The sequence below is a fragment of the Callospermophilus lateralis genome, chromosome 18, assembly GCF_048772815.1.
Source record: "Callospermophilus lateralis isolate mCalLat2 chromosome 18, mCalLat2.hap1, whole genome shotgun sequence".
NCBI lineage: Eukaryota > Metazoa > Chordata > Mammalia > Rodentia > Sciuridae > Callospermophilus > Callospermophilus lateralis.
Window position 1 is genome coordinate 36,743,479 of NC_135322.1, and position 14,148 is coordinate 36,757,626.

At 36.4% G+C, this 14,148-nt stretch overlaps 1 protein-coding gene across 2 annotated transcripts in view; it reads right to left on the reverse strand.

The window, feature by feature from the left end:
• The window catches only part of Tox3 (TOX high mobility group box family member 3), a 103,355-nt gene that overhangs the window by 16,010 nt on the left and 73,197 nt on the right, over nt 1-14,148 (reverse strand). Inside the window, exons 2-3 of one of the 2 annotated variants that reach the window (XM_076839171.2) lie at nt 13,841-13,906; nt 9,257-9,508 (exon numbers count right to left, since the gene is read on the reverse strand). In XM_076839171.2, the coding sequence (XP_076695286.1) occupies nt 9,257-9,508; nt 13,841-13,906 (318 nt within the window). Of the gene's footprint in view, nt 1-9,256; nt 9,512-13,840; nt 13,907-14,148 lie in introns of both variants that reach the window. The other variant, XM_076839170.2, reaches the window with a different exon arrangement.

Consider the following 14,148-nt stretch of genomic DNA (forward strand, 5'->3'; position numbering starts at 1 on the left):
TAACCTTTAGAAGACACTTCCTTTGATCTTAGGATTCCCACTTAAAAAAGAGGAAGCTGTCAGTTCAGTTCAAAAGTATTTATTGAGCACCTATTATATGCCAGGCAGGTGAAGCCAACATATCAATGTTCACATCTTTGAAAACAAAATTACCATGTCTTTTAAACATTATTCTAAACAATAAATTGGAATGGACCAAAAGGTTTAGTATATCAAAAGGTAGGCCAGAGAAATTTATATAGACTCCTCCAAGAGACAGCTCACGATTCTTATCAGTAGTAATATGTTAGTAAGGAAATATATAACCATGAATACAGCCTAAAGAAATTTAATGTGTTTTTATAAATCATTACCTCTCACTTGCTAAAAGTGGGTCCTGAAAGATTTACCAATGATTACTTAAAAGCAAGGCAACTAACTGGTGCATTGCAAGAGATGGTCACTATCATAACCAGAAATAAGATCTGGGTGCTGGAAGCTTTGCCAAACTCTTTTATTTTTTTATGTTACTGGGGATCAAACCCAGGGCCTCCAGCACATTAGGCAAGCACTCTGTCACCAAGTTAATATGTAGTATTCATTTGTATTACTTCCTAGTCCAGCACTTGGAAAACTTTGTCCTCTATTGGGTAATATTAGACAAAGAGTTCTCAATTTCAATATTGACCTTTTGGTCTGGAAAATTCTGTTGGGGGGATTCTGCATTGTTGAGTGTCTGGTATCTTCTCTGGTTCTACACTCAAGATGCCAGCAGCCCCCTCCTATTAGGCTTTGACAAGCATGATCTGACAAATGTCAATAATCTCCCTTGTTGAGAAGCAGGCTATTGGACAAACATCGAGGACATCATTTACTTGGGCTGGCAGGGATGGTGGGGGTTAGTAGCCAAAGCTTATACTTTATCCCTAAAAATAGAAAGCATGAGGACAAAGAAGATTCAAATTGTGACAAATACCATGAAGAAAAAAAAAAGTTATTGGGGAGGATGGTTGCATTCATTAGGCTAGCAAGGAAGTCCTCTTAAAAAGATGACACAGGAGCAGGTAGAGAGGAGCAAGAAAGAGCCAGAGATGGGTGGGAAGCGTGTTCCAGGCAGAGGGAACAGCAGGTGCAAAGTGAGCAGGGATGGAGCCTGGCCGGCTCACAAGGTGGAAAATTCAGGGGAGCCAGAAGCAGGCTGGGCAAGGTGGAGAGGAAATGCAGTGGGACCAAGAGATGGAAGGGGCCAGATGATGCAAAGTGGGCGAGTGACACAGGATGCCCCCCAGAGGAGGGGACCAGAAGAGACAGGGCACAAAGGGAGGCGGGAGCTAACTGAGCTGGAAAAGAGGACATTGCATCCCAAGCAGAAAGGAACACGAGCCAAGGCCCCGCATGAGGACGCATGCACAGGGAAGGACACGGAGGCCAGAGTCCTGGGGCCAGGACAAGCAAGGCCCACCATGAGACTGGAAAGGCAGTGGCCATAAAGTGGCAGGCTTTATGGTCCATTTTAGGCAGTCTGGATTGTGTTCCCAGAGTAGAAGGAAGCCGTGGCGTGTTTAAGGGCTGGCGTCTCTCCATCGAGGGGGTCATCCATTCTAGTAACTGACCCTCTTCATGGGCAACCCGTTTAAACCACCTGTGGGCATTTGGTTTAGTTCAAATAGAAATGTGCAGCCTAATCCCTCAAACTATGTTTTGAAGAGAAAACAAGTGTTAATTTTTGCCATCACAAGGCATTCAGAGTGGGCAGGTTCTGGTCCTCCTGACCTAAAGCTCTGCACAACTCATGCATGCGATGCCCAGGGTGGACAGCAACCCAGCGCTGGTCTCTACCCGATGAGGGGCCTCTCTGTCTTTTCAATGGGAAACCAATGAGTGGGTATTTCTGGAAACAGTCCTTGTTTTCTTAAATTGCCTGAAAAGCCGTCAATTATTGAATGTCAATTGTTTAAGTGAACTGTTAAAAAAAAATCTAGATTTTTCTACATTGAAAAGGAAACCTTCAATCACAAATACAAACGAAAAACTAGATTCGCTCATGACAAACGGAATGTTAAATAAATACCAAGAGAAGAGAGGAAAACTGTTCTTTTAGGATAAAAATGGGACCTGCCTAAGGCTCTGGGCCTAACTTGTGGTTTCTCTTATTCAAGGAAGACAAAAGAGAGGTGTGGCTAGGCATGGCGACACCCACTTGTTATCCCAGAAACTAGGGAGGCTGAGGTAGAAGGATCGTAAGTTCAAAGCCAGCCTCTGTAACTTAGCAAGGCCCTCAGCAACCTAACAAGATCCTGTTTCAAACTAAAAAAATAAATAAATAAAAAGTTCCTGAGATTGTCTCAGTGGTTAAGCACCCCTGGGTTCAATCCCCAGCACAAAACTTAATCAAGACTGAATGAACTGAAAGGTGAAGGATGGGCTTACTGTATAAATCACTTAGTTGCTTTAGCCAGTGTGGACGTCAAAGATATGTCTTTGGGAAGCACAGGGGGAAAGGAATGGGTACAGTTTGCTTCTATTTGTTGAATCAAGAAAACTACTTCTTCTACAGATTTAAATCATCTTCTCTGTTTCACTCAGGCCCAGAGCAATGAGGTATTCACCTGTGTTCACACTGAAGACAGTATAAATTATACCTCTCTAATATTGTTTTCTGGGTAGTGTGGATTTTTTCTTTCTTTCTTTGGTTTTTTTTTTTTTTTTTTTTTTTTTTTTTGCAAATATATTTGCTTTCAATTTTTTTTTTTTTACTGTAAATGTTACATTTAAAGTATTTTATTCTGATTTTAACCATTCTTGGTCATTACAATGGTGCTTCTTTCCACCCAGATTGATTTCAACATAAAAGATTTTTTTAAATCTAATAGGCAAATGCACTTAATGTACCTTTTACTTACACTTACAAATAAATATTCTCTGTAACAATCCAATATCAGGTTTTCATAATAGAGGATAACATCCAATTAAGAAGCAAATAACTCCAATATGTTTGAGAGTGTGACTAAATATATTTTTCACTGTGCCAGTTTTTTAATGAACATTTCTTGAGAAATGGAGTAATTAAACAATTATCTGTAGTCAAAATTACTTTGTATTAATAAATATCAAAATTACAAGTATAACATTCAAGCCAGTAATTTTATGCCCAATTATTTAGTTATGTCCTATAGCAGTGTTAAAATTTTATTTCCAAATCGAATGGTTCTATTTAGCTAGGTAGTATATTTCTAACCCCAGAAGACCCCGAGACACACACAGCTAAGCCCAATGCATACCAACGGTACCAATGTAATTATAGACCACATCCCACCAACTTGATATTCATTAAAGTATCTTCACTGCAGTAGATGATTTTTCCTTAATGAGTACTCTCAGGGTTATAATCAAACATACCTCCATAAGAAAGTTTTCATGGAAAACAGTCTTCCCAAGAGTTAATTAATAGTTTCTTAGCAAAATAAAATTTTCATGAGTTTATTATCAACTCTTAATGGTAATTCACTCATGTATCCTCTAACTCCTTTGTTTTCCTAAGGAATCCACTCCAGAGATTTTTTTTTTTTTTTAAGTTCTAACTGAAAATCATAAAGAGGAATCCTACCTTTCCAGCTGTTGATACTTGAAGTTCCCTTCCCTCCAGTCTAATGTAGGAGTCAAGGTACATTCTTAATAACAGATGAATACTCTCTCACTGTCCTTTCATTTACTCATACATTATTCCCAAAGTACAGTCTGAGGGCCTCGTGTGTGCCAGCCTGGTGGCTACTGTAGGCCCTAAGATGACAGTAAGTAGCAAAAGAGGCCAGATTCCTGCCCTTCTAGAGTCTGTACTCTGGTGGAGAGCAGGCTGGGGTGAACAAGCCAAGGAGACCATTTCAAAGAATGGTCAGTGCCCCAAATAAAAGAAACTGGAGTAATGATGTAAAGAGTTACTTTTGTCCCTCTAAAAACATTTGAACCACTGTGTCAGTTTTATTTGGCAATCTGAATGTCAATGGTGTTTTGACGAGTCCTATATCATTACTAGGTTCCCATAATACTCAACTATAAAGATCCATGCTAAAAAGAAAATACAGAGAAATAAACCATAGCATAACTTTGCAACAACACTTTCCTGTAAATGTTATAAATCAAGCAAGCAGCCACGTATCACACTGCACTGACAGCTAACTGGGGCTGGCAGAAGTTTGGAACACATTCCCACTTTACTAGATAACCCTGAATTCAACCTTAAAGAGGGCACTTGCATGATCAGGGTCAGTGAGAACAAAGAATACTTATTTTAAGCTCAAATAACAAGGCTATTTGTTCCCCCCAAGAAAGCAGTAGAAGTGCCTACAGCTTGGGCAGTTTGGGAAGACAATTGTCAATTAAAGCCAATTAAAGTCGATTTTGATGATAAGCACCTTTCTATATTCAGATTCTGAGTTTTCGTATTACACAGAGGAACTGATAATCAAAAAAACAATTTCATACATAGTATAATCACTTTCTAATGAATAAGAACAATGCATAAGATAGGTATGGTGGTGTGTGCCTATAATCCCAACAATTGGGGAGGCTGAGGCAGGAGGATCTCAAATTCAAGGCCAGCCTCAGCATTTTATCGAGGCCCTAAGCAACATAGCAATATCCTGTTTCAAAGTAAAAAATAAAATGGTTAGGGATGTTGCTCAGTTGTTAAGTATTCCTGGATTCAATCCTCAGTATCAAAACAACAACAACAAAAATCCCTAATATGTGGCGCTTAGTAGGTGCTCAATAAATACTTGCTATAGGTTAATATGGTTTTCATTTTATTACTTAGGCTTTGTATAATTAGGTCCTTTTCCACTTGAAGTGAATTTTTTTGCTTATGTAAGTTGTACCTTTTCTATTGTTAACATACAATAAAAATACCTTTGACAAGAACTTCACCCCAAATAAACACAAATTAAGCAACTGTTCAATTGATATGAGGAATTGGTGCCCCCCCACAATGGCTCAATGGTAATCATCCTGCAGAATTTAGCTGTGTAGCCTCTATTGACAATGGCAATGAACATGTTCATAATAATAATAAGAGCTTGTTTTAATAGAACGTTCCACGCATTAAACACATTAATGACCCATGAAATAACTGTTTTATCTGTAACACATTAAGCAACATTGCTAAAAACAATGTATTAATTGAAAGTCTGCTATGTCTCTTAATGTACGATTTTTTTCAAAAGTATGAAACGGCAGAAAAGTCATTTTGTAAAGATGAAAATAATTCAATTTCAAAATTAGAGTCATGCCAAAAGTTTTAGGAAAAATAAAAACTTGTAAAACAAGCCTGGTAATATGATTTAAGAGTCTCATGAATATTGTAAGAGCTTATCATTTTCTCCTCTGCACGAGTATCTTCTATAGGACTTTTTTTTCCTAGTGCCTTAACAGGTACAGATACTTTCAGACTCTTCCTCCATTTTTTTCAATTTTCTAATATTACATTGGCTATTATTTTGTGCACCACTGTAGCATTTTCTAGACACATGTGCTATCACAATTAAATCCAAAGCAAAATCAAACAGAAAATGCCAGTCCTCTACACGTGAAATATAATGCATGGGGGGTGTATGTGTGAATTATCAGTGTGTTTCATAAATTCTCTTTTGGGGGGCAATACAAAATATCAGACTAGAGACAATTATTTTACTGTCTGTTTCTTTGATATCAAAGAGAATTTTGAAATTCATCAAAGCTAACCTTCTGTTATGTACAACAGGCTAAGCTGAAAAGAATGTTAACAAGTTCAATTTTCATTCAATCAGCACTACTGCTCTCTGAAATGTTTCATTGCAGGAAAGAAATAAAAATAATCTATATGGTAATTATGAGGATGAATCCCCCAGTAACTTTCAGCTACATGAAAGGTCAGTTCTATTGAAGATATTTTATCAGTCCCTCGCACATACTCCTGTCCTGTCATTTTAAATCAGAACAGCATTTTATTTTCCCATTTACAGCTACCTGCAGAATTAAGTACTTAAGCCAAATAAGAAAAAAAAAAAAAAAAAAAAAAGGAGAAGAAGAAGAAATGTTGAATGCTGGCAAAGGCTATAATAGCATAGAGATAAATCGTTCATCTGCTCTCTCTCAAGCCTCTGGGGCTGCAGATTTTTCTTCTCCTGGTGCACTGTGGGTATTCAAAACTTGTTCAACATGATTTCATTTCATTTCAGGCACTGCCTGAGAAAACTAAATTACAGAATCAATCATACAGAAGGTCAGAGTGAGACTTCATTACAAGTATTGCATGCTTGCATGAATATCTTTCATTTATGACTGACCCAATATGTCACAATAGCTGTCTAGTAAAAATAATCCACTTTCTGAAATTGATGTACTACTGATGTCAATGCTACTCAGCGGGCTGGGCAGATTATAGAGAGGTGTTAAAAAAAAATCCTTTGGAGCGCACATTGTAGATTTTTAGAATTGCGATCTTTTGTAGATTAAAATAATTTCCAGATGATCATCTGAACTGACAATAATGCTTAAGGGGAACGAATTTTTAAGCAAAATCTACAGTTGATTTTGACTTGCCAACCACATCCTGTTTCAAAACATACGTATCCACGACAAGCAAATCAAGGTTGTTCTTTGAAGCCACAAATGCTTCGACATTCAATTTTTCAGCAATTCACTTTTGAATACTAGGGCATTATTTGCATATTTTGAAATGTGAATGCTAATCATTGGGCTCTTTTTAATCCCCCTTTTTATGTTCCTGCTTTCTGTTTTTAAATATAATGGCATAAATTTAAGGAAGATAAACGTGTTGTGCTTGTTGTCAACAATAATGCAGCTAATCAGTAATGTGACAAAACTGTCACTCATTCTAAAGGAAAACCGATGAGGCTCTGAAGAAAAGCTGGTTCAATGCAACATATAAACAAGCTGGCTTTTCTTCTTATATGATAGTCTTAACGCACCATAGTAATCCTTAACAGACTGCCATATTCATTTGGATAATAAAACTTCTGCCTTGCATAAGGTAGGAAATATCCAACGTGCACTGGGAAGCTGAATGCATGAGGTAGAAAGTATTATTTATTATTTTTCTGGTGACCTTCCTCAGGGAAATCTCCGAGGAGGCTTCTGTGGAGTATTATGATGTAGCCAGCCAACTCGGTACCCGGAGGGAGATATAGAAGAACCTTGACATAACCTATTTTTAACCATGCCTCGGGCGATTCTGAATTCAAGTTTATAGGTGAACATGTCAGGTAGTCCATAGAACAAAGCCAACGACACATTGTATTCATCATAATTCTGTCCCAGTACATTTTATTTTTTCCAACATTTGTGATTTAAAATCCCATGACATTTCTTCAAGGTGAAATTCTACTAGAATTTTCAACAAGATTAGTTTGTTTCCAGCCCAAATAAATGGCATTCAGGTTCAGCCAAACTTCAAAAAGGCACCAATAAATGTGATGAGGTCCATGAAAATACCATGACAACAGCGTGCACTTAGCTGAAGTACCTATACTTTTAAAAATCAATGAAATAATTCAACTGCTTTAGTGATTAGCCCATACATTACAAAAGAAGCATTAAAAATTGAGTTCTCTCCCCCAACGCCAGTCCCTGAAAGCATTGTTCTTTAAGTGTATGTGAATATCATAATTATTTTATGATTCCATCTTTAGTTCTTTCCAATATAGTAAATTCAATTGACCATGAAATGAAATTTCATAGTCAAAATGCCTCCTTTACACTTTTTTATAGCAGCAATAACAGTTTTATAGCTTTAAGGCAAGGTAATTCATCAGATGTTTAATTTAAAGGCAGATTCTTATATTATTAATAAATATTTACCAATTTAATAAAGTACACATTTTAGCATACATTATATGGTCTCTTAACTATTTCTGCAACTTAAATGAGCCTGGCTGAGCCTCTATGAATAAATGGCACAGTCCTGGCAAACCTGGTTGGCGACTAAACACCCGTTTTTATTGTTATTATTTTCCAGGCACAATGTTACAAGCCTGCCTGTGTCGGAAAGGGATGGAACCCTCCTTTCTAGTGTCAAAGGGACAAGAACGTAGGAAAGTCCACAGGAAACAATTATTTGTGATGTCGAGTAACGTTGATGAATACTTAATGACCATTTCCCGACTGCTCACTGCATTCTTTTTCTGACTTAAAAAAAAAAAAGTAAAAATAAAAACCCTCATGTTCAGCTTAAACACAAAAGATCACAGGCAAAGAAAATTATGTTGCAGCAATCCTATTTGGGAAAGTAATCTTGTATTTCAGAGAGCACACTGAATCTTTGCACGGCTAATCCACTACATATTTTGCAATCATATGCTGTTATCTGGGGAATTAACAATGAAACCAATAAACATCACTGGCATGGTCCTAATGTGCAGAGAAATATGTAAACAAGCAAAAGGATTTGTTTTTTGTTATACCAACACATCTGTTTCATTTTATCAGAGTTTTTTTTTTAAGCCCTATAAACTATTAATCTTGTTTTAAAATATCTGCTTAGTACCTCACCTAGACAGACACAAATGCATTACATACTATGGTGGAAAAAAACCTGACAATCTCAGCAGAAGAGTTTAAAATACTTAAGCAGATTTACTCCGGTGATTGCTGACTATAATTGCACACCAAGAAAAATAGAATCAAAATTATTGCATTAGTAATCTTGGCTCTCCGGAGTGCCTTATTTGATGTTTATGACAATAAATAACATCATTAGGTGCATTTCACACAATAACCCATTCTATATTTTCCTCTGCTGGTTATAAGCAATTATTATTATTTTTCTTTTCTCTGTATCACAGTTTGATATTTCATTTCAGGCAGGAGCAAATCATGTATCATCAACTTTACCTTGTAATCCAACAAGTTCAAAAGACCCAGGCACACCTGATAAAGGCTTCCATTTCTAAAATCTCACTTGGGTAAACTTTCAAATCAAGCATACCTCTGTATTCAACCAGAGGCAAAGGAAGACTGGCTACTTCCAAACCCATGAATCAGACCTCTTAAAAATTGTGTCATATTAGAAGGATCTCCTTGGTCATCCTCTTTTCTACAACTGTCAATCAACCCAATACCAGGTACTGATCCAGGACTGTGCCCACGTTTGAATGGTAGCAGGCATAACAGTCTATATGTCCACAGTGGACAAGCAGGAACATACTCCAGAATGAACACTCAGATCTTTATCATGATAGTGCAAAAGATAAAAAGACTTTCAAGCAATAAATGTGGTGCCTACCATATGTAACCCACTGCTATGAAGCACACCATCTTGTTCCACAAGATTTCTTGAGATCGTAATAGAAGGAAGATCCAGGCTTTGAGGAGGAAACTGGGGTGTGAATTCGCTTCCCTGGGAAGGCAGTGGATCACTGAGAGCTTGAAAGGGTAGCAGTACATCAGGCATGCCCAGGGCGGGGTCCGACTCTGGAGGAGGCGTGATGGGTGGGATTTCAAACTCCTCGTCCCCCAGGCTTGGCGTATGGAATGTCTGCTAAAAGGAAACAAAATACAGATATCCTCACATTCTGTTCCTTATATTTTTTATTCCTCCTTGGAGGGAAGAAGAAAGACTTTTCATGAAAACACTACATATGTAGGCCAAATATTTATTTCTCAAATGAAAACATCTTAAACACAGATTTCCATATATAAAGTTTTGCTGATCATTCTGATTAAAGATTTAAGTCTCATTATCATATGGTTTTAATGGAGTATCAGTATTAACAGTTTTTTAATGCGTACTTAATTAGCAACATCTGTCTTTGTTGTTAGTTGGAGCATCAGCGACATTAGATTTGGCTATATAACAAATTGCCACTTTATTGATATGTTAGTGAAACAGCTCAAACCGCTTACGCGATCCACATGCTTCATAAAATGCTGACGATTTTGTGGTGCACACATACACAGCATTAATCCAGAAGTGAACATTACACATATTTACTTTCTGCCACAATCTATAAAACAAGTAATATTAAATTTGCGGTTTGGTTTTTTAATTTCCTTATTGGTATATTCCCAAGTGCAATGAATACTTCCATGGAAATTGTGTGTCATGCATCGCTTTATATAAGGATTATCAGAGCTCATATTAAAAGGCACCATGCTTGTATTTAAACTAGAAGGAAGGTTATTTTCTTTTATGTGAACATTTTAATATGTGTTTATCGAAACATTTTCTAACAGTCTTCAACTTTTAAAGACTACCTAGAGAGCACAGAGCTATATTGATATAGACATACTAATGACATCGATGTTGCTCACTTGCTTAGACAAGTGTGACATCTCAAAACTTAAGTACATCTTCATGAATTGTTTTTCTTCCCTGCTACGGAGATTCTGTGTTTTACGGTAGGTTCTTTTACGTAAATCAGGGCTGCCTCACTCAACCATAAGAACCATCTTTCTTAGAAAATAATTGGATGTTTGGGGAAGAGGGGAAATCAAGGTACAGAAAGAAAAAAATGAATAAATATATATTATATATACAATAACATGCATATATAAAACATATATGGCATATGGAATGTCTGCTAAAAGACATAAATATAGATACCCTCACATTCTGTTCCTTATATTTTATAACATATATATGCATGTTATTATATATAATATAATATAATATATATTATATATAATATAATGTATATATAACAGGTATGTATATTTTTATATATTTGTGAGTTGTGTGTGTGTGTGTGTGTGTATATATATATATATATATATATATATATATAGTGAGCCACCCACATATTTTTTATTCCTAGCTCAGAGGGTCAAAGTTATTGTTCGTTTATTATTAATAATATTTGAAAGCATGAACTTGTGCAAGTTAATTGGAGTCTGCTATTATAGGCCATGAGAACTAATTAAGAGTTAAAAAGCTTCATTCTTCAAACTATCAAGGATGATATCATATAATAAGCATTGGGGGAAAAAAAAGAGAAACAAACTCTAGGGGAGAAAAAAGCAACGAAAAACACTTCTTACACATAGAACCTGTCAGATACTATTTCCATCTCCCTGGAAATAAAGAGATCACAGCTGTGGGGATCTGTGGTGGGACAACTAATCACCTTGAGGTTCTTAGCAGAGTCAATAAATGCAAAACACAGCCTCATAAGAACACATCTGAAAGCCAGAATGAAATATTAGATTTTTTCCAACGTATGCATTCTTACAATGACCCCGAAAGATGTTAATTTCTTACTGCGTTACCCCGAGTTCTCAGCAACAAAGGGATGAATTGGCCACAAACGTGGTTGGCTAATGAACGTAACCCTATGGCTGCGTTTGCCGTTATTTTGGCACTAATGTGGTCTAGTAACAGATGCAACTGTAATTTGTGACTCATTTGCTACCCCATTACTGCTTAATGAAATCTAACATATCACATTAACAATACGGATAAACACTCATTCTTGATATGTGGCATTTGGCTGTTTTCATTACCACTGTAATTAACACTTGAAATATTATTTCAATAAATATTTAAAGTACTTTAAAAATGGTCAGGGTAATCATGACACAGATAGAAAACATAAAGCTAATGTGTGAATTTCAAACTTAGAGTATCGGAGTCCCCGTAGTGTTATCTTCAGGACAATATTGATGTGAAGGGAACTGGTTTCAGGCACAATTTAGACTTTACAGCATGCAAACCTACAGTCCTCCTGAATTAGTTTGCACTCATTAGAATGTTAAAATACCAAATAAATTTACTTTTAATGCAGTGATTGGGAAATTAGGCACAGGCTATAATGTGGTGATACGTTAACATTTACTTGGGCCTTATGTTTTGATTGAGAGATATACAGTGAAATCATTACATAAGATTACCTCTTAAACACTGCCGTAAAGCATGTCTTATGCCAGGCAGTCAAAATTAAAGAGGTTTCCATTTTTTATTTTTGTTAAGGAATAGAAAGATGTCTTATATATCATAGGTCCCCATGGTATCATTTTTCAAAAGACAAATTAATTTTAAGTTAGAACTTCGTGTATTGCTATATGGGAACCTAATGAAAGGATAAAATAACACAGTCACCTATAACCAAGGAAATGCTAAAATCTTAAAGCCTCTTTAAAGAGAGGTAAAATATTAAATATAAAGTGAAGTATTCTGCAGGGAAAAGGAAAAAAGAGAGGCAAAATATTAAAGTTAAGCATTCTATTTCCAGAATACTGGCTGAGAGATGATAAAAAAAAAAAAGAATCATGTGTGACATCAACAATAAAAGACACTGACTTCTGTAACTCCGCCAGATGACCAATATCAGACTAATCATTTGGAGTTTATGTGATTATTTTTGCAGATACCGACTTCTCCATGTTTACCTTGAACATGTTAAAGTAGAATGTACATGGTTAAATACCATCTGTACTGAAATGTTCAAAACATTTGTTCCTTTTGATAAAAATGCAAATCTGGAGAACTGTTGTATCAACATATAACAGCCAATGTCTGACACGGTGAATTATCACAGCTGGAATCAAATTGTCTCTGAACAGCTGCTGGCAGTAGAGCTTTCATCAATGTTTGATTCAAATGTAGGGAAAAAAATCCTACAGAATGAAACATCATGTTGTCCTTACAGATGGGGTTTGTGTTCATTATCACAAACAACACAGCAGCCAGCGCCAAACAATATTCACTACCTAAGCTGTCTTCCTGGTTAGGGATGACGGTCACTGTAAAAAACGATTCATCCACGAAGACCCTCCATTCTTGATTCCCCATTTATTCTAATAATTTCTCCGCGTTAATTTCTTTCATATCACTTGCTTCCCGGTTCCAAGATCATTTACAAAGCCATTATTATTTTCATCCTCTGGGGTCAAACCAGTTCAGTTTCCTATATTTGAATGTATTTGGAAAATGAAGACTTTTTATTACATAAGCCGCTAGAGGAAATGTTCCATTTGGACCAATTTCACACTTCTGTTTGTTCTTATTTGAAAATCTTAAATCTCACACAGGCTACCATTATTAGGGAACCCTTTCTTTGGTGTAATTAAGATCCAGGTTTTTGTAGAAAGTAGATAGACCAGTAAGACCAAATAACAGTTCTAAGTCAATAATAGGAATGTGGTTAAAATATATATATCAAGAAGACCATGTTTGTTTCATGTGCACTCCCATAACTGGATGACGAACCCAGAGCCATTGTGGTGCTGCATTCAGATTCAGCCACCCAGTTTTCCCAGCTATAACCAGGTCTTGGAACACACCCATGCATTTAGTCAATGAATTTTTATTGAGTACCTACTACATACAGCCAAGGACTGTGCTAAGCTGTGAGGCCCCAACATGAACTTAAAACCCTCATTTTGCATTGCCCCATCAACCCTCCAAAAGACTATAATACTGCTCTGCCACAGTTTCCCAAATCATGGCAACTTAATGAAATTACCCCTAGAAAAATGTGAAGTTCAAATATCTTCTTTAAAATTCACTTCTAGCCTCATTTCCAAAACAGTTACTTATCTGCTTAGATATCAATATAGCTTCTGTGTGTATATGTGTATTAACATAATTTATTTTTGTTTTCATGGATATTTTTTCAATTTTTTTTTTTTTTTTTTTGCACAAAATTATGCACAGAAGCAATAGAAGCAATGGATAAGTGATAAACTTTTGTCTGGTTATTTTCTTTTCGGGTAGGTTTTTCTTATTTCTCCTTCAGAGTCATTACCTTGGGCCACATGAGGGAACGCAAACTATCAAATTTATCTCACTCTCTTATGTGACTCTCGAGCCTATCAAATTACCTAAATAACATGCAAAACACGAAGGGACACCATTGTGACAGACACCTACCTCGCTGGCAGCAAAGAATGTGTTGTTGGCTTCTGCCATGCTCATGTAGTTATTATTATTTCCAAACTGAAAGAAAACAAAGAGATGGTTTTATGTTAATGTGGGGCTTAATAAGAATCCTGGTTATGAAAGCTCAGATGCCATTTAGAAAGAATGTCCGTGTTAGGGGAATGGGGTCAGGGATGGGGGTCTCACTGACATCAAATTCAAAACAGGAAAGATGTCAAAGCGCAGCCCCGCTGACAGCTAGTTCCCTTGGAAAATAAAGCCCGGAGTTAAGCTAACTCAATAATTCTAGGAAATAGTTT